This window comes from Halichoerus grypus, chromosome 7 (genome assembly GCF_964656455.1).
Source record: "Halichoerus grypus chromosome 7, mHalGry1.hap1.1, whole genome shotgun sequence".
NCBI lineage: Eukaryota > Metazoa > Chordata > Mammalia > Carnivora > Phocidae > Halichoerus > Halichoerus grypus.
Window position 1 is genome coordinate 32,335,040 of NC_135718.1, and position 21,740 is coordinate 32,356,779.

The 21,740-nt window shown below is 39.3% G+C and overlaps 1 protein-coding gene across 3 annotated transcripts in view; it reads right to left on the minus strand.

Moving 5' to 3' along the window:
- Positions 1-1,706: 1,706 nt before the first annotated feature.
- Positions 1,707-21,740, minus strand: part of LOC118547943 (cytochrome P450 2C41) — a 41,032-nt gene continuing 20,998 nt past the window's right edge. For 2 of the 3 annotated variants that reach the window (XM_036111713.2, XM_078077336.1), the window contains 2 exons: positions 17,346-17,487; positions 14,508-15,056 (listed from right to left, as the gene is read on the minus strand). In XM_036111713.2, coding sequence (XP_035967606.1) covers positions 14,875-15,056; positions 17,346-17,487 — 324 coding nt within the window. In that variant the 3' untranslated portion in view covers positions 14,508-14,874. Of the gene's footprint in view, positions 1,991-14,507; positions 15,057-17,345; positions 17,488-21,740 lie in introns of those variants that run through there. The other variant, XM_078077335.1, reaches the window with a different exon arrangement.

A 21,740-nucleotide genomic window follows, 5' to 3' on the forward strand; every position in this document is an offset into this window, starting at 1 on the left:
TGAGTGAAATTTTTTTTTTTAAATATATGATATTCACTCATTTCTTACCCCTATCTCTTGATAGTTTGGCATGCGTATTTTTGTTTTTTTCCCTGCGGTTATTAATAAATGGGTGGGGTACACGTTTGTGTAGGTATGCATGTACAAATATGTACATGCAGGGAGAAAACGGGATGGTCATTTCAGCCAGAGGCAATAACATGAGATAAAATATGAATTTGTTGGTCTCTCCAAGGATGCTCTTCCTGTTTTCCCCTACTGGTTAAACACACAATTGGAGACACACACATACACACACACAGACAAAGAAGGCAAAGAAGAGGGAAAGATAATATGTATATATGGTTATATTCGAATATACATGTACAGAAATATGTTTTATGTATGTATATATACATATATATTTCTGTATAATATACCTATGATTTGGTAGTGACATTTATATAATAACATTATAGATATTTTTACAAGTAGTATAAATATATCCTGTCGCATGTCTCCCTATTCAAGGATATCTAGATTATTTTTGAACTTTTGTTAATATAAAAATCCTACTATATGCATATATCTTTCATTATTCTTAGGAATAGATGTGAAGTGGCTGCACATATATGTGCACTTTTATTTTTCATAGATACTGAAGCATAACACAAAAAATTATGTATCTGTTTACTTTTCTATCATGAGTGTAAGAAAAAAGACTATTTGACCAAACCCTTGTGTATACTGAGGATTGAATTCTTTGGTAGATTTAGTAATTTCTAACTAAAAATTCATAGATTTTCAAGTAGGAAATCATGTCATCTGTAAACATTTCATTGCAATGACCAGAACTTTCCAGAAATAACATCTATACCTATGTCTGTCTCTCTGATTTATCACACACACAAACACACGTACACACACGTGTATATATATATTTGTCACCATGGGAAGGCGATGAAAGCTGTGAGGATTTGTTGGGACAAAATAACAGAGGGCTTGGGAAATCCATATTGGGAAGCCTGATATTTGTGTGATTTTACCCTTGAGGTGATTGCTGATTTGAAATCAGGTGCTGAGAGGCTGAAAGGCTAACTATAAAATATCATTTAGGAGCCTTAGAATCTGAAAAGAATTTTTGCAAATTCTCTGGGCTAGAAGAAGAAAAGTGAGGAGTTCAGAGCTGGCCAAGTAGGAAGGACCAAGTAAACACCTCAACTTGACTTGAAGCCTGAAGGTCTTGATGAAGATCACCCAAGGATCAAGACTAACCCTGAAGCTGAACATGCTGATTTCTAGGAAATTGAATCAGTAATCAAAAAACCCAAGTCCAGGACCAAATGGCTTCACTGGGTGAATTCTACCAAACATTTAAAGAAGAGTTAATACCTAGTCTCAAGCTATTTCAAAAAATAGGGCACCTGGCTGGCTTAGTCAATAAAACATGCAACTCTTGATCTTGGGGTTATAAATTCAAGGCCCACATTGGGTGTAAAGTTTACTTAAAAAATACACACACACATAAATAAAATCTTAAAAAAAAAAAAGCTATTCCAAAAAATTCCAAATTCCAAAATTCCAAATTCAGTCTATGAGGCCAACATTACCCTGTTTGCAAACCCAAAGACACTACAAAAAACACAAGAACTACAGGCCAATACCCCTGATGAACGTAGATGTAAGAATCCTCAACAAAATACCAGCAAACTACATTCAACAATACCTTAAAAAGATCATCACCACAATCAAGTGGGATTTATTCCGGGGAGGCAAGGATGGCTCAATATCCGGAAATCAATCAATGTGATAAGCCACATTAACAAAATGATACAAAAATTACATGATCAGGATGCCTGGGTGGCTCAGTCGGTTAAGCATCTGCCTTCAGCTCAGGTCATGATCCTGGGTCCTCGGATTGAGTCCCACACTGGGCTCCTTACTCAGTGGGGATCCTGCTTCTTTCTCTGCCTGCAGCTCCCCCTTCTTGTGCTCTCTCTCTGACAAAACCCTAAAAAAAATTACATGATCATCTCAATAAATTCAGAAGAAGCATTTGACAAATTCAACATCCATTCATGATAAAAGCTCTCAACAAAGTGGGCTTAGAGGGAACATACCTCAACATAACAAAAGCCATATATGGCAAACCCACAGCTAACATCATCCTCAATGGTGAAAAATTTAGAGCTTTTCTTCTAAGATCAGAAAAGAGACAAGCATGCCCACTCTCACCACTTTTATTCAACATCATAGTACTGGAAGTCCTAGCCACAGCAATCAGTTAAGAAAAAGGGGGGGAAAAGGCATCCAAATTGGTAAGGGAAAAGTAAAACTGTCACTATTTGCAGATGACATGATATTATACATAGAAAACACTAAAGCCTCTTCTGTGTGTAACTTTTGACTCCCCCCAAAACTTAAACTACTAAAGCCTACTGTTCACAAGAAGTCTTCTAGTAACATAAAGGGTTTATTAGCACATATTTTGTATGTTATATGTATTAGGTACTGTATTCTTAGAATAATCTAGAGAAAAGAAAATATTAAGAAAATCATAAGGAAGAGAAAATACATTTAACATACTGTATTTATCCAAAAAAATCTGCATAAAAATGGACGTGCACATTTCAAACCTATCTTGGTCAAGGGTCAACTGTATATACAATGGAATATTATTCAGCCATAAAAAAAGAAAATCCTGCCATTTGCAACAACATGGCTGAACCTTCAACACACTATGCTAAATAAAATAAGTCAGAGAAAGACAAATACTGTATGATCTCATTTATATATGGAATCTAAAAAACCGACCTGATAACAGAGAACAAATTGGTGGTTGTCAGGGATGGGTGGTGGGGTGAATGAGGTTAATATGGTCAGAGGGTACAAACTTCCAATTATAAGATGAATAAGTTCTGGGGATATAATGTACAGCATGGTGACTAACAAAACTCATCTTTTTCAAAGTTGCTAAGAGAATAGATTTTAAAAGTTCTCACCATACACAAAAAAATTACAACTATGAAGGTGATACTTGTGTTAACCTTATTGTGGTAATCTATTTGTTATATATACATATATCAAATCATTATGTCGTATACCTTATATTTATACAATGTTATATGTCAGTCACATCTTAATAAAGCTAGAAAAAATTCCTTATATCAAATTTTTTAAAATTGGGGCACCTGGGTAGCTTGGTTAAGCATCCGACTCTTGGTTTCGGCTCAAGTAGTGAGCTCGGGGTTGTGAGATCAAGCCCCATGTTGGGCTCCCTGCTCAGTGTAGAGTCTGCTGGGGATTCTTTCCCCCGTCCTTTCCTTCCCCCTTTGCTCCTCCCCCTGCATGTGCGTTCTCGCTCTCTCTCAAAATAAATAAATAAATCTTAAATTTTTAAAAATTTAAAAAAAAGAAACCTTTGTACTGATTTTATATGGCTTTAGAGCAAAGATAAAGGACCTTTCAGAAAGGTTTTCTCAGGTTATTCAAAATTGTATAATTATCTAAATGTATGTTGCACTGGGAATTAATGCTTCTAGATTGTCAGGAGCTTCATGCCCTCTTGTTAGTAAATACATGAGAAATCTGGTGTTCTGTGTAAATGTAATTTTTTCTCTTTCATGTCAAAAGAAATAAAATAGCCACACAGAAATGTACAAATGAGCTAGGTCAAAACATAAAGGAGAGTGCCCTGTCCAGCAAGGACTTTAAAAGTTAAACCTTTAGCTCAAGCCATGGTCTGACCCACACAATTATGGCAGAAAACAAAGAGCAAATAAAGAAATAGAAATCTGGCTATGAACTCCCAATGAATTCCTTAGCATGCTCAAGAGTTTGATAAAAATTTTTCCATGTTCTGAGTATGAAATATTTTCTTAACAAATTAGTTTACTTTTACCTATCTCCAAGTTAGATAACTAATGAATCAGATTATAGACTTTCCTAAATTCAACAGAACTTTTTAAAATTGACTCTAAGGATTAATAAACATTTACATAAATTAAGAAAAAGAAAATTTCTAGAAAAGAAAAATTGAACTTTCAACACTTTAAATGGCAGCTTTTTTTTAGTCTGTAACTCAGAGCAAAAAAATTTAACTGTGCTTTAAATTAAAGTGGCCTAAATTACTAGTTTAAAAAATAAGCCAATGAATCCAAGTTGAAAGAAAACCATACTAAGTAAACTTTAGTAATTTTTAAAATACAACAAAAAAACCCCCAAATACATGAAAATTAAACCGCACACATTTAAGTCATCACTGGGCAAAAGAATAAATCACAAGAAAAATATTTTTAATTCAATAATGATGAAAATACATCCTACCAGAATTTATGGGGATTCAGCTAACACAGGACACTTAGAGGAAAACTTAAAGCCTTAGAATCCCTAAAATAGAAGAAAAATCTCAAATCAATATCATCTTCCACCTTAATATAAAAGAGAACATTAAATTCAAAGCCATCAGGAAGGTGGAAATCAAATATAAAAGCAGAAATGAATGAAAGAAAAAAGAGAAAAGCAAAAGATAAAAACTAATGAAAGCAGAAGCTGATTCTTTTTTTAAAGATTAATAAAATTTATAAACCTCTAGCTAGAAAAAAAAAAAGGAAAACATAACCAATATCAGGAATAAAAGAAGGGGAATCACTACAGTGGCTTCAGAACATTAAAGAATAAGAGATTATTGGGTGCCTGGGTGGCTCAGTTGGTTGAGCGACTGCTTTCGGCTCAGGTCATGATCCCGGAGTCCCGGGATCGAGTCCCACATCGGGCTCCCTGCTCAGCAGGGAGTCTGCTTCTCCCTCTGACCCTACCCCCTCTTGGGCTCTCTCTCTCACTCTCTCTCTCTCTCAAATAAATAAATAAAAATCTTAAAAAAAAAAAAAGAATAAGAGATTATTACAAACAACGCTTTTGACAACCAGGTGAGATAGGCAAATTCTTTAAAAGACACAAAATCCTATATCTCACCCAACAAGAAATAGAAAGCCTGACCAGCCCTATATAAATTTTAAAGGTTGTATTAGTAAATAAAAATTTTCCAACAAAGGAAACTCCAGGGTCGTATGGCTTCATTGGTTAACTCTACCAACAATTAAAGGAAAAGAGAAAAGAACATATCAATACTCATAAAATCATTCAGAAAAGAAGTGAAGACACAACTTCTGAACTCATTCTTTGAGGTCAGGAAATACCCTGATTCCAAAACTAAAGACATCACAAGGCAAAAGAACTACAGACCAGTAACTTTCATGAATAAAGATGCAAAAACCCTTAACAAAGCTTCATCAAATGGAATTCAATATTAAAGGGATCATAGACATGACGAAGTGGAGTTTATCTTCAGTGTGCACGGTTAGTTTAACATCTGAAAATCAATCAACATAATTCAAAATATCAATAGAGGAGAAAAGTATGTGATTTTTTTTCAGTGGATGCAGAGGATACAGAAAAAAAGCATTTAACAAAGCTCCATACCCTTTCCTGTGTTAAAATGAAAACCAGAGGCCCCAAAAGGAGTGACTTATGTTAAGGTCCCACTCAAGACCTAATGCCTAGCCTAACTGCAGTTTCATCCCACCCAATAATGTAACCTTTAACCAGTCAACATAGAATTCACTGGTCAGGACTAGGAAATTTACTGATAGACAGTTTCTGTTCCCCTTAGGAGGGCTACCTTGCCTGAAACAATGTATTTTTTCCAGCTCCCTCTCTGCCTTTAAAAACCTTTCCTTTTCCAGATTGCTCAGTTTATTGGCATATAGTTGTTGATAATAATTTCTAATAATTGTTTCTATTTCCTTGGTGTTAGTCATGATTTCTCCCCTTTCATTCATAATTTTATTAATTTGGGTCCTTTCTCTTTTCTTTTGGATAAGTCTGGCCAGTGGTTTATCGATCTTACTCTTTCAAAGAACCAGCTTCTAGTTTTGTTGATCTGATCTACTGTGTTTCTGGTTTCTAATTCATTGATCTCTGCTCTAATCTTAATTATTTCTCTTCTAATGCGTGGCTTAGGCATTGTTTGTTGCTTTTTCTCTAGTTCTTTAAGGTGTAAAGTTAGTTGGTGACTTTGGGATTTTTCTATTTTTTTGAGTGAGGCTTGGATGGCTATGTATTTCCCCCTTAGGACTGCCTTTGCAGTATCCCATAGATTTTGGACCAATGTGTTTTCATTCTCATTGGTTTCCATGAATTGTTTAAGTTCTTCTTTGATTTCCTGGTTGACCCAAATATTCTTGAGCAGAGTGGTCTTTAGCTTCCAAGTGTTTGAATTTCTGCCAAATTTTTTCTTGTGATTGAGTTCCAGTTTTAAAGCATTGTGGTCTGAGAATATGCAGGGAATAATCTAAATCTTTTGGTATCAGTTGAGACCTGATTTGTGACCCAGTATGTGGTCTATTCTGGAGAAAGTTCCATGTGCACTCAAGAAGAGTGAGTATTCTGTTGTTTTAGAGTGGAATGTTCTGTATATATCTATGAGGTCCATCTGGTCCAGTGTGTCATTCAAAGCTCTTGTTTCTTTGTTGATTTTTCTGCTTAGATGATCTGTCCATTGCTGAGAGTGGAGTATTGAGGTCTCCCACAATTAATGTATTGTTATCAATATGACTCTTTATTTTGGTTAACAGTTGGCTTATGTAGATGGCTGCTCCCATGTTGGGGGCATAGATACTTACAATTGTTAGATCTTCTTGTTGGATAGACCCTTTAAGAATGATATAGTGTCCTTCCATGTCTCTAACTACAGACTTTAGTTTAAAATCTAATTTGTCTGATATAAGAATTGCTACCCCAGATTTCTTTTGAGGCCTGCTGGCATGGAAGATGGATCTCCATCCCTTCACTTTCAGTCTGGATGTATCTTTAGGTTCAAAATGAGTCTCTTGTAGACAGCATATGGATGGGTCCTGTCTTTTTTTTTTTTTTTTTTAAGATTTTATTTATTTATTTAGCAGGGAGAGACACAGCGAGAGAGGGAACACAAGCAGGGGGAGAGGGAGAGGGAGAAGCAGGCTTCCCCCCGAGCAGGGAGCCCAATGCGAGGCTCGATCCTAGGACCCTGGGATCATGACCTGAGCCAAAGGCAGACACCCAACGACTGAGCCACTCAGGTGCCCCTGGATGGGTCCTGTCTTTTTATCCAATCTGCAACCCTGTGCCGTTTTATGGGAGCATTTAGGCCGTTCACATTGAGAGTGATTATTGAAAGATATGAATTAATTGTCATCATGTTGCCTGTGAAGACATTGTTTTTATAGATTGTCCCCTAAATTTCTGTTGTATATCACTCTTGGGGTCTTTCTCCTTTTATAGAACCCCCCTTAATATTTCTTGTAGGGCCGGCTTAGTGGTCACATATTCTTTCAGTTTCTGCCGGTCGTGGAAGCTCTGCATCTCTCCATCCATTCTAAATGAAAGCCTTGCCGGATAAAGCATTCTTGGCTGCATGTTCTTCTCATTTAGTACCCTGAATATGTCTTGCCAGGCCTTTCTGGCTTGCCAGGTCTCTGTGGATAGGTCTGACGTTATTCTGATGTTCCTCCCTCTGTACCTAAGGAATCTCTTCCCCCTAACTGCCCTTAAGATGGTTTCCTTGGTTCTAAGATTTGCAAGTTTTACTATTATGTGCCGGGGTGTTGGCCTGTTTTCCTTGATCTTGGGAGGGGTCCTAAGATACGAAAACAATGGATCGTGGATCACCACATCAAAAACTAATGATGTATTGTATGGTGACTAACGTAACATAATAAAATTTTAAAAAAAAATTGAAAAACAAACAAACAAACAAAACCGTTCCTTTTCTTCTGCTCCACAGAGCTCCTTTCTATTTACTAGATGGGATGCTGGCTGATCATGAATCATTCGATAAAGCCAATTTGAATTTTAAATTAGTCAGTTGAATTTTTGTTAACACATGATTAAAAAGTCTTAGCTAAGACTTTACCTTCCTCTCCTTCAGAAGGAAACTTTCTCAACCTGGTAAAGGGCACCCATGTAAAACCTACGGCTAATAACATATAAAATGAGGAAAGCCTCAAGTTTTCTGCCAAAGATCAGGAATAGAGGAAAGATAACCAGGCTTACCATTTTTATTTAACATTGTACTGGAGATCCTAATCAGTTTATTAAGACAAGGGAAAAATAGAAAGCATTTCAGTTGGGGGAAAGAGGTACAATTGTCATTATTCATAGATGAAATGTTCTTGTAGGCAGAAAACACCAAGGAATCCACAAAAAAGCTCCTAGAACTAATAAATTTAGCAAGATGTAAGGCCAATGTATAAAACTCAAGAACAAAATCAAATGTTCTATATACTAGTAACAAACTATTAGAAAATGAAAGTTCAAAAACAATTCCATCCACCAATAGCATCAAAAATAATAAAAGATTTGGAAATAGTTTAAGAAATGATGTGAAAGCCATTTATACAGGAAACTGTAAGACATTGCAAAGATAAATTATTGAGTAATATCAACTTAATTTCAATGATCAACAGGCAAAATAAATTGAAATTTTGCCCTGTAAAGTGGAAAGACTCCTTGAAATCATATTTAGAACTCCAAAGTTCAGCTGTTTTGTTTTGTTTTTAGAGATTTTATTTATTTATTTGTCAGGAAGAGAGAGAGCACGAACAGGGGGAGTGGCAGAGGGATAAGGAGAAGCAGGCTCTCTGCAGAGCAGGGAACCCAATGCGGGACTCAATCCCAGGACCCCGGGATCACGACCTGAGCCGAAGGCAGACGCTTAATGACTAAGCCACCCAGGCGCCCCTAAAAAAAATTTTTTTTAGGTACACCCGGTGTGGGGCTTGAACTCACAACCCTGATATCAAGAGTCACATGCCCTACTGACTGAGCCAGACAGGTGTCCCCCAAAGATCAGTTTTAATGGAGAAATCATGCCACCTTTTGTGGTCTTTTAGTAGATTGACATATATAATTGTTTTCAGTATAAATTTCAGTACTGCCTTTTGAGATTATCCTCCAGCTTGCAGGTTGAGAGGGCTCCCATTGATTTCCTGTCACTTACTTGAGGCAAAGTTTATGAAATGAGATGGTTAAAACTCATCAATAAACTGTACTTACTGAACTACTACTATCAATAATAGGAAATCTTTTGCGTCAGCTAACTCCTAAATAAAATTCCTTCTCAAGTGAAATATTATAAATTCTAAGTTTGGAGCAGAATTTTTATATTCTTTGGAGAGAAAGACTGAAGTCACAAGAAATTATCTCCCTTTGTTGTCAAGTGAAAAATGAAAGGTCTGAGAGACACTTCAGAAGCCAAGCTGACCATTGGAGCCACTCAGTGGCTCTGGTCCAAACTCAGCCCAGGCCAGTGAGATGGCACAGTAATCACACAGGTCATGGGAGGGGACAGTGGGTGCAGAGAACCAACTTAGCTGGAGGCCTAAACAGAGAGGTTTACCAGGGATACGGCTCCAAGGCAATTTCTTTCTTTCTTTTTTTTTTTTTAAAGATTTTATTTATTTGAGAGAGAGAGAGAACACCAGAGAAATTGAGCACGAGCAGGGGGTAGGGGGAACAGGAGAGGGAGAAGCAGGCTCCCTGTTGAGCAGGGAGCCTGATGCGGGGCTCCATCCCAGGACCCCTGGATCATGACCTGAGCCAAAGGCAGATGCTTAACAGACTGAGCCACCCAGAGGCCCCCAAGGCCATTTCTTTAAAAGAAATAAGAGCTAAGAGCAGATTCACAGAAGACAAAGTGAAAAAATCAGGAAGTAACTGAAAACTATAGAAATGTGGCAAAAGACAGCACGAATCTATATTACATCACTCCCTAAAATACATAAAAGTAAAAGAAGCTATTAGAGAATCATTATGCTGTTATTTGATATGCTCTGATTTTTAAAGGGAAAAAAACCATATTGGATTGGTAACTTGAATTCTGACATGGAGTTATCCTTCACAGATGGCCTTGTAATAATTTATATTGAGAGATTAGTGTGGGCAAAGTGCTTGGAACAGTGCCTGGCACATAGTAACACTATACAAGTATTTATCATTCTACTATCATTTTCGCAAGCTGGCCTTGAACAAAAGTTTTCTTAAGTAGGATAGCCCACAATATGCTGTTAAAAAACAACAAGCTCTCTGTTCTGCAGGGAGCCTGCTTCTTCCTCTGCCTGCTACTCCCCCTGCTTGTGCTCGCTGTCAAATAAATAAAATAAATTAAAAAATGCCCACTGGGGGTTTACTGAAGATGTAGAGAGAGCAGATATAGACACACTGACTGTCTGGGAGACTCAGAAAGGAAAGGAAGGAGTCTCATCCTTGTTGGGGGTCTGGGGTTTTTATTGGTGATTGTGGTGTGGTTCACGTGTCCTCTCAGGCATCCAGAAACTGGTCAGAACAAGGACAAGGTCCAGGTGTCCTTCATTAAGTCACTCAGTCCCTGAAGCCAGGGGTCTTGGCGTCATGGTGTTTGTGGAGTCAGTGGTTTTAGAGAACAACCCCACCTCATCACGCCTTAGATGTTACCTATTGTGCTGGACGACTCCAAAGAAATCACTAACTCCTTGATCTTTACAAGGAGGACAAACATAAGCATATGTGTAAGGTGGGGGTGCAGGTCCTAGCAAGAATACGAGCAGGAAAAGCTGCAAAGGGGAAAAAAATGGCTTTTTCATGAGGTCCCTTCAGTTTCCTGTCTTAAAAGGACAACTATAAGCACAGGGTCAGACTAGGTCAGAACAGATATAAGAAAAGGCTTACTTTCCGGGACTTGAAACACCTTCCCTTTTTGAAATGGCCTTAAACATCTTGCTCATCTGGGGGCATTGGGGCCTTCCAGTAAGAGCTGAGTTTACAGCTTAGTCAGTTTTGACAAACACCAACACCTGAGTAACCACATCCTATCAAGGTATAGAACAATCTCATCCCCCTGGAAAATTCCTTCACATCTCTTCATAGCAATCCCCCCTCTTCAGAAGCAACCACTGCTCTGGTTTCTATTTTTTTTTTTTTTTAAGATTTTAAATAAAATTAAAAAATAAAGATTTTATTTATTTATTTGACAGAGAGAGACACAGAGAGAGAGGGAACACAAGCAGGGGGAGTGGGAGAGGGAGAAGCAGGCTCTCCTCTGAGCAGGGAGCCCGATGAGGGGCTCGATCCCAGGACCCTGGGACCATGACCTGAGCCGAAGGCAGACGCTTAACGACTGAGCCACCCAGGCACCCCACTGCTCTGGTTTCTAGCACCATTAAATTAGCTTTACCTCATTTAGAACATCATAGAAGTAGACATTCCTGAATGATGAAATTGGCTCTTTGCAAACACCATACGAGAGGTCTTTTAAATTATCTTTAATAAAATTATCTTTATAAACGATTGAAGAAAGACTCCTAGGGCGCCTGGGTGGCTCAGTTGGTTAAGCGACTGCCTTCGGCTCAGGTCATGATCCTGGAGTCCCGGGATCGAGTCCCGCATCGGGCTCCCTGCTCGGCAGGGAGTCTGCTTCTCCCTCTGACCCTCCCCCTCTCATGCTCTCTCTCTCTCATTCTCTCTCTCAAATAAATAAATAAAATCTTTAAAAAAAAAAAGAAAGACTTCTAGTGTTGGAAGTCTACCTAGTTACTATGAGATTAGTCTCATAACTTAACCATCAAATGCGACCATATTCATAGAGCTGAGAAATAAGATGTGGGTATCCTATATATAATAATCTTAGGGAAAATAATTACTGGGAAGTCTGGGTGTGATTTGCTTCTGTTTCTTTTTAAAGAAACCCTTCAAAAAAGATCAGTTTAATAAGCCTTGTTAAAAAACAAAATTCAGCGGCGCCTGCGTGGCTCAGTCGTTAAGCGTCTGCCTTCGGCTCAGGTCATGATCCCAGGGTCCTGGGATCGAGCCCCGCATCGGGCTCCCTGCTCAGCGGGAAGACTGCTTCTCCCTCTCCCACTCCCCCTGCTTGTGTTCCCTCTCTCGCTGTGTCTCTCTCTGTCAAATAAATAAATAAAATCTTTAAAAAACAAAACAAAACAAAATTCAACTGAATAAATTTGAAGATCTAATTAGCTTTATTAAATGATTTATGAATCAGGCAGCATCCCATCTAGCAAATAGATGACTCTCTAAGGAGATACACAAAATGGAAGGTTTTTTTAGAAGGAGGGTAGGGGAAGAGAGTTAATAGCAAAAGAAAATGATTTTTTTTGCTGAGCAAGGAGCCCAACGCGGGGCTCAATCCCAGGACTCTGGGATCATGACCTGAGCCGAAGGCAGACACTTAACCGATTATATACCTTAAACGGTCAGAGGAGTTGTGCAAATATGATTAAGTTCAGGATTTTATTTATTTATTTGAAAGAGAGAGCACACACGTGCCAGAGAGAGAGAGAGAGCATGAGCTGGGGTGGGAGAGTGGGTGGAGGGGTAGAGGGAGAGGAAGAAGCAGACTCTCCACTGAGCAGGGACTCCAATGTGGGGCTCCATCCCAGGATCCCCAGATCATGGCCTGAGTTGAAGTCAGATGCTTAACTGACTGAGCCACCTAGGTGCCCCTCTTCAGGGTTTTAAAATGAGGAGGTTATCCTAAATTAGCCAGGTAGACGAAATGTAATCACATAGTCCTTAGGAGAGGGAGGCAGGAAGATTAGAATAAGTACAAGAAAATAAGCAAGAAGATGGGACTGTTGGGAGGAAAGAGTCATGAGCCAAGGAATGCTGGCAGCATCTCAAAGCTGTAAAGGCAGGGAAATGTATCCTTTCCTAGAGCCTCAGAAGAAAGCAGCCTTGCCAGCACCTTTATTTTAGCCCACGAACACAGATATTGGACTTTTGAACTCCGAATTATAAGTAAGTAGTAAATCTGTGTTGTTTTGAGCCACTGACTTGGTGGTCATTTGTGATAGCAGCATTAGGAAACTCATACAAATACTATCTACCCCCTAGGTTTATCAGCAAGGTTAATTAACATGAAACATGCAAAGTGGCAAACACATTGTAAGGAGATTCAGAAGGTGAAGGATGGGGAAAGTGATGATGGAGAAGAGTTTACAAGTTTCAGTAAGAATCTCAGGGTAGGGGCGCCTGGGTGGTGCAGTTGGTTGACCATCCAACTCGTGGTCTTTGGCTCAGGTGGTGATCTCAGGGTCATGGGATCGAGCCCCATGCCAGGCTCTTGCTGAGTTCAGTTTGCTAAAGTTCCTCTCTCCCTCTGCCCCTCCCTGGCCCCCCCTCAAATAAATAAATTAATTAATTTAAAAAAAAGAATCTCAGGGTAGGCTTCACGGAGAAGGTAACTTTAGAACACACACACAAATGTGTGGCACACACATTTGCTAATACTTCCGTTAAAATCTTTTCATATACCAATCAAGGTTTAAAGGAATATAATACAGTTCTAATTTGTACCTTTTATTTCTAAGATCTTTTCATGTGTTCAGGAACCATTTCATTTCCTTTTCTGTAATCTGTCCATTCATTTGCCCATGTTTTTATTATTTAGAATTTTCCATGGCATATTGTATAGTAGAAAAACAGCAAGTTGTAGCATATTATGTGTTATTATGAGGCCAATAGTAAAGAATCATTTTTAATTTCATGATATAATATATATTATGTGTGAATATATACTTTGGATATATATTATGTTTATGTATATCTATCCTCATATGTTATCTTAAAAATGCATGCCAAAGTATAAAAAGTTTTGTCTAGGAGATGAGCTGGCAGAAGGTAGTAGGTGATGCTCATTTTATACACTTAAACACATAAGAAAAAAAATGATGGAAATTATTTGACTGGTATAAGATGTCTAGTTGTCTATGTTTTAGATAAAGAATTTAGGATCATAGCATCACACAGCCATCACACTTGTGTTAGGTATAAAACAATGTGCTGGAAAGTAGAAAAAAGACTATCTAGTGATGGCCCCCAGGGATTTTGTTCTAGGTCAGAGAGCAAAGAATGACCCTTAGAAGATTTGATTAGCAATATGAAAGCATACGTTAATACCTGACTAAGTTTGAAACAAACTCATACCAACATGTCAAATCTTTGGTGTTCAAAGTGACACCAAAGCAGAGAAATGAATTCTAACACAATTATTCCTTACCCCCATTGCTGAAATTCTATTACCCGGCTCCTGGACACAACTTTTCTCACTTTTAAATCCAAACCTCAAGTAAATGTAGGTGACACTGAGCCCAGAGAGCTTTCCTGCCCTCTCCCCCATTGCCCCTCCTGTGCTTATCATTACGAGGACAGCATGGTGTGGCCTCTTTGGACTCTATTTTCTTCCATATCTTACCTGTATTATGCAAAAAAGAAGGAAAGTCTAAAAACTGGCTCAGCAAATAATAAGGCTTTCCATTTACAACATGCAGAGGACAAATGACTGTGTGTTAGCGTATACGAATCATTTGGTTTTGTTCCACGGTGATAACATGGTAATAGCTCAATATTAGATAAGTATATGTAGTGGCAAATACAAGTGTTATAGAGTATAAACAGCAGCACAGCATGTGTACAATGAAATTCTGGAAACTTTGCTCTTTTTTTTTAAAAAAGATTTTATTTATTTGAGAGAGTGAGCGAACGAGAGAGCGAGCACAAGCCGGAGAGGAGGAGAGGGAGAAGCAGACTCCCCGCTGAGCAGGGAGCCCGAAGTGAGGCTCGGTCACAGGACTCCAGGATCATGACCTGAACCAAAGGCAGACATTAAACCGACTGAGCCACCCAGGCGCCCCTGGAAACTTTCCTTTAATGGAGGTTGGATGTTCACTGGGTATGGAGGGACTGGGGAAGTAGGAGATGAGGTCAGACAGTGCATCCCCAGCAGTGAGAAGGAGGTGAATGATGCCCCATAGGAGGAGGAGTCACAGACATCAGCACAGGGGCAGGCAGATGGTCTGCCCTTCCTCACATGGGAATGAAGCACACCTGGTAGGGGGGTGGGACATGGCCAAACCCACTGGCAATAGGGGTGGTATCAATGTCCTTTGGGTCAACCAGAGATTTCAGGGTAAATTTCTGTAAAATGGTGGTCAGGAATAAAAACAGCTCCATTCGGGCCAGTCCTTCTCCCACGCATACTCGTTTTCCTGAAAATAACAAACACAAGGGATCTGTTCCTTGAACACTACGTTTCGAACTGCAACAAGAAGTATGCCAAAAGAAGTATCTGATGAATGACTGAACTGATGGAGAGCTGGAAGGAAGGTTAGAGGGGCAGATGGATAGAAGGATGGAAATGCTTGCTATTCACCTAGTGTCTTGACAGGAACCCTTCATTCAGCAAATATCTATTGAGTATCAGGCCTACATCAAGCATTCATTATGTATTTCCACATTACAACTGCTCTCTTCACATTTCCAGTTTCCATACATCTTTGTAGAAACACACCCACTTGTCCAAGTGCTTTGGAGGGAGAAGGACTAAGAGAAGGGAATTCATATATCTGTGTCAAAGATTTTTTTTCCTTCATGTGATTTCAAAAGCACATGTCTATATGTGTCACTCTCTCACTTTAAAATATTCAGTGTGTCCCTGATCTGTCCTATGAGGTGAGGTCAAATGGGTGGAACTGACCCTCCACATTCTGTACCCAGTCTGACGTTCCCTATCCCTCCTTCCATCCTCCATACCCTCTACTCTCGGTTCTAGCCATACCCAATCTTCATCAATCTCCAACACACCATGACATTTCCAGCTTTATCTCATGCTGTTTCCTTTGGTTAAGGTGCACTTCTCTTATACTTCTTTCAGGACCTAAGTCTCATGTCATTTCCTCTCCATAATCCCTATGATCCCCTCCGGCAGTAGAGTCTTGCCTTCTCTGGGTTTCCTCAGCATCTTATTCACTCTTCAATTAAAGCATAGATCCTCACCTTGAATCATAGTTTTCTGTTTATTTCTTTTTCTACCATGCTAAAATGTGCATTTCTTGTAGGGAAGGCTCAGTCCTTGACATCTTGGTATGTACAGTGCAAGACCCAAAGCAGGCATCAAAAGCCATCAGATAAATGAAGGGGACTCCATCGCCAGAGACTCAGCACACACTATAGATGTGGAGACGCAATATCCAAGATACATGATCTTGAGTGGAGGACAATCAGGTGCCTTGGAACCACTGCAGGGCATTCTGCCACTTTCCCAAGGTTTCCTTGATGCTGTGGTTAGTTGGCAGGTTCTGACCTCCTCAATCTATAGAAATGTCCTGCTCCTATGGTCCACTTTGTAAAAGTAGCCCGTCCCCCTCTTCTTTCCCCCGCTCCCTGTCCCCTGTGAGGCAGCTCAAATTCCCTTTCTGCTGGTAGAATGTGCTTATTCCAGTATAAACTCTGCCTCACTGTGGAGTATGAGTGAGCAGGAAGCACGCAGCTTCCTCTTCTGGTCTCCTGAGCAGCCTGGGCTTTCCTCTCCCACAACACTAGTCTAATGATCTGTTTACTAATCTGCTTCCGTAACTAGAGTGTTACCCCTTTGGTGTCCATGCTGTGCTTGTGGGTGCCTGTCACCCCAGAGCTCACTCTGGGGAGTGAGGGATATCATATAGAAGATAATTTTTTTTTTTAAGATTGTATTTATTTATTTGAGAGAGAGTACTAGCGGGAGGCAGGAGAGGGCAGAGGGACAAGCAGGTTCCCACTGAGTGGGGAGCTTGATGCAAGGCTTAATCCCAGGACCCTTAGATCATGACCTGAGCCAAAGTCAGACACCTAACCGACTGAGCCACCCAGGCGACCCACATAGAAGACATTTAACTCAGGGGGCCTTGGGTGGCTCAGTCAGTTAAGTGGCTGCCTTCAGCTCCCATCATGATCCCATCAGAGTCCTGGGATCAAGCCCCGCATCAGGCTCCCTGCTTGGTGGGAATCTGCTTGTCCCTTTGCCTGCCCCACAGCCCCCACTCCCATCCCCCACCCCCACCCTGCTCAGCAGGGAGCCTGCTTCTCCTTCTCCCTCTGCCACTCCCCTTGCTTGTGCCTCTCTCTCTCTTTCTCTCTCAAATAAATAATTTTTAAAAAAGATACTTAACTCAAAGTTGAGGAGTTATATACCTTTCTCATGGCCAGTGAGTAAAGTCTAAATGAGTTTCAGCTGCTGCTAAGAGAAGCTCTTGGTAGCTTAGTGATATATCTAGAGGCAGAATTCAATGAACCTATTCTCTAACTTTCTCACTTTGGAAAAACTGGGTCACCCAGCCAAAGTTCCAATAATGACGATGTATGCTGAGTGGGGGAAAGTGCATGGGCATTAGGAGTGATGCTTTTGGTCATGGACAAAGAACAATTCTACCCACCCCAGGGCAGGCAACGTGTAAGTTTCAACTGATCCCCCCCAAAATATTTTGTCCCCTTCAGCACCTAAGGAATTTAATTTTTATTACCTGCTGAGAAAGCCACGAAATGGTCACTCTTCTTAAAGTTGCCGCTATCATCCAGGAAGTGGGCAGGGTCAAATATCTCTGGGTTGGGGAATTCTTGGTCATCATGGAGCACAGAAGTCAGTGATGTTAATATGGTTGTGCCCTGGAATGAACAGATGAAGATAAACTGGGTTATAAATTATAGAAGTTGTAGAGCTGGAAGAAATGTGGCAAATCACTTAGTTCAATCTTTTGATATTTATGTGAGGAATCCCTTCCAAAGAAGGACAGTGGCATTTCCGGCCAGACAGACCAAGTAATAAACAGGGATGAGATTAAGGCCAGTGCTAGTCAGGATGCTAATATGGCTTCCAATAGGGTCTGAATCCCCTCCACTGATCACAGTGTTCAGACACTTGTATCTGTCTCACTCCCTGCTCTATTTCATCGCTCCAGTTTTCATACATCTCACGTGGATTATGGTTTAAAATGGAAGCGTCTAGGGGTGCCTGGGTAGCTCAGTCAGTTGAGTGTCCCACTCTTGGTTTTGGCTCAGGTTGTGATCTCAGGGTGGTAAGATGGAGCCCCATTTCTGGCTCCACAGAGTCTGCTTGGGATCCTCTCCCTCCCTCTGCCTCTCCCTTTGCTCTTCCTCCTGCTCGTGCTCTCTCTCTCAAATAAATAAATAAATAAAAATCTTATTAATAAATAAATAAATAAATAAAATGGAAGCCTCTGTTGGCTCTTGAAAAGTCAGGAGTATTTGGAATCTGTTCCTAGGGCTTTTAAAAACAGGGGTTTGATCTGGTTTGAAATGACTCTGGTGGAGCACCTGGCTGGCTCAGTCAGTAGAGCATGAGGCTTTTGATCCTGAGGTTGTGCGTTCACACCCCATACTGGGCATAGAGGTTACTTAAAAAAATGACTGGTAAATCTATGCAGACAGAAACAGATTAGTGGTTGTCAGGGGCTGGATGGAGGGAGGGAGGGAGAGAGGGAGGGAGGAGTGGGGAATGACTGCTTGATGGGTAAGGGATCTACTTTTGGACTGATGAAAATGTTCTGGAACTAGACAGTATCTATGGCTGCACAACACAGTGACTGTACTAAGCTTCATTGAATTGTGCACTTAAAATACCTAAATGGTAACTTTTATGTTCTGTATATTTTACCACAGTAAAAAAGGAAAATTTGGGGCACCTGGGTGGCTCAGTTGGTTAACTGACTGCCTTTGGCTCGGGTCACGATCCCAGAGTTCCAGGATCGAGTCCCGCATCAGGCTCCCAGCTCAGCAGGGAGTATGCTTCTCCCTCTGACCCTCTCCCTTCTCATGCTCTCTCTCTCTCTCTCTCTCAAATAAATAAACAAAATCTTAAATAAAAAAAAAAGAAAACTTGCTCAAGAGAAAAAAATGACTTCTTCGACAATATGACAAATACACTAACAAGTAATGAGTATTTATCTTTGGGATGCAATTTGTTTCTCTTAATTTACAAAAGGGGTGGCACCTGGGTTGCTTGGTTGGTTGGACATCCAACTTTGGTTTCAGCTTGGGTCATGATCTCAGGGTCGTGGGATTGAGCACCATGTTGGGTACATACTCAGCACGGAGTCTGCTTGTCCCTCTCCCTTTGATCCTCCCCCCACTTGCACACTCTCTCTCACTCTCTCTCAAATAATTTCTTTTAGTGCGGGGGCAGGCACCAGGTAGCTCAGTCAGTTAAGCATCTGACTCTTGATTTAGGCTCAGGTCATGATCTCAGGGTGGTGAGATTGAGCCCGGCATTGGGCTCCACTCTCAGCAGGGAGTCTGCTTGAGATTCTCTCTCTCTCCTCTCCCCTCTCCCCATTCTTCCCACTCACACTCTGTCTCTCTAAAATAAATGAATAAATAAAATCTTTAAAAAAATAAAAATAAAAATGTGGGGGAACTCTTTGTTATAGATGAATCCTAGCTATACATAGATACACACACACACAAACATGCCCCAATAATAAAATTTAAAAACTTATCATTTTTATCAAGTAAAGATCATTAATTAATGCTAAAACTGTTGGATCAATGATTTGGGAAACAGGATATTTACAAGGTCTTAAAGTACCATGCCACAGACTTTTTTATTAATTACCTATGAAAAATAGAACCCCAACAACAGAAAATTATGGCAGATACCTCCTTCACAAGTCAGTACCTTAGCATCACCAATAATGGTATAAATTGATATTACACATCTCCAGCCAAAATGTGATGTAGTGGGACATACACAACATCACCTATGTAATTTTTTTCCCCAAAACACAGAATTGAAATCTAATCTCAAAAACGAAAACAAAAACCACACCAAACCAGACTGAGAAATATTCCACATGACAACTGTCCTGGACTCTTCAAAACTGTCAGTGTATTGAAATGAAACAAATAAAGGAAACGTAAATGTTCTTTATAAAAAGGGCCTAAAGGGACAGATAATCAAATTATATACATATTCCTTGATTAGCTACTAGATGCCCCCTCAAAAAAAGCTATTAAAGAGTATCTTAGGATACATGAAAAAATGTAATTACAGGCTATATGTTAGATAAAATTATTGTATACATGATAATTCCTTGAGTGTGAATGCTGTTATTGCTGTGCAGGAAGCCCTCATTCTTAGAAGACAGATACTGAAGTATTTAGGAGTGAGGTAGATTGATGGACATAGGTAGATATGCACTTAATATATAGATGTATACACATTTTCATATATATTATTTATATATACATAAAACATTACATAGTCATTGTGTGTGTGTGTGTGTGTTTAAAGGCTATTTAGATTTTTTACCTTTTTAAATTAAAAATTGGAAGGAAATTCCATCCTCTAAGTTTATCATATTTAAGGTCTATAATTTTGTTTTCAAAATTGCCTTATATATTTTAAGACAAGTAGTATGTGAAAATGTTACTTTAAGAAAAAGCTAGTATATTTTCAATAAATGATGCTGGGACAAGTGGATATCCATAACAAAAAAAAAAGTACAATTCCTACTTCACACTATAAGTAAAAATGAACTTTAAATGGATCACAGATCTAAATAGAAAAGCTAAGAGTATAAGACTTGTAGAAGAAAACATAAGGGCAAATATTTGGGAACTTGTGTTGGCAACAAATTTTTCAGATAGGACACAAAAGCACAAGTCAAAATATAAAAAAATTGATAAATTGGACTCCATCAAAATTCAAAACTTCTGCTCTTTGAAAGCTAAAGAAAGGAAAGAAGAAGAAGAAAAAAAAAAAACACCCCAACAGATTGAGAGTGAATGTTAGCAACACCTACATGTGATACAAGACTTGCATGCAAAATATATAAAGGATTGCAATAATTAAATAAGGCAAATGACCCAATAAAAAATAGGAATAATAATTTCAGCACTCTACCAAAGAATATATATGAGTGGTCAATCAGCACATGAAAAGAAGTAAAACATCATTATCCATCCAGAAAAGAGAAGTAAAACAAAATGTGGTATCACCACACAACCCCTTCTAGTATCTAAAATTTAAAAAGGGGTGCCTGGGTGGCTCAGTTGGTTAAGCGACTGACTTCCGCTCGGGTCATGATCCTGGAGTCTCAGGATGGAGTCCCGCATTGGGCTCCCTGCTTGGCGGGGAGTCTGCTTCTCCCTCTGACCCTACCCCTTCTCATGCGTGCTCTCTCTCTCATTCTCTGTCTCTCAAATAAATAAATAAAATCTTAAAAAAATAAAAATAAAAATAAAATAAAATTTAAAAAGACCAACCAGGGAAAGTGGTGGAGGGGGCCTAAAGCAACTGGAACTCTCATACGTTGCTAGTGGGAAAGTAAAATGTCACAGCCACATTTAGAAAACAATTTGACGGTTTTTTATAAACAGTTAAGCAAAGTCCCCCTCCTAAGCACTGACCCAAAAGAAAACAAAATTTATGTCCACACTAAAATCTGTATGCAAATGTTCACAGCACCTTTATTCAAATGGCCCAAAACTGGAAACAACCCAAATATCCATCAATCAGTGAATGGATAAACAATTTGTGGCACTCGATATGATGAAAGCTACTCATCAAAACAAGCAACAAACTAATGGTACATGTGATAACAAAGAAATCTCAAACACATTCCGCCACATAAAAAAAGACATTATATTGATTACAAAGGCTTACACTGATTACAAATTATACTACTTTTATGTCACATTCCATTATGTTGCATTCTTTAAAAGGCAAAACCATAGAACCAAAAGTACATCACTGGTTACCAAGGGTTGAAACTGGGGGAGGTGGATTGACTGTAAAAGGAGAATGAGGGAAATTTTTGAGATGATAGAAATGTTTTATATCTTAGTTGTAGTGCTAGTTACATGACATCATATATTGATCAAAACTCACTAGACTTTAC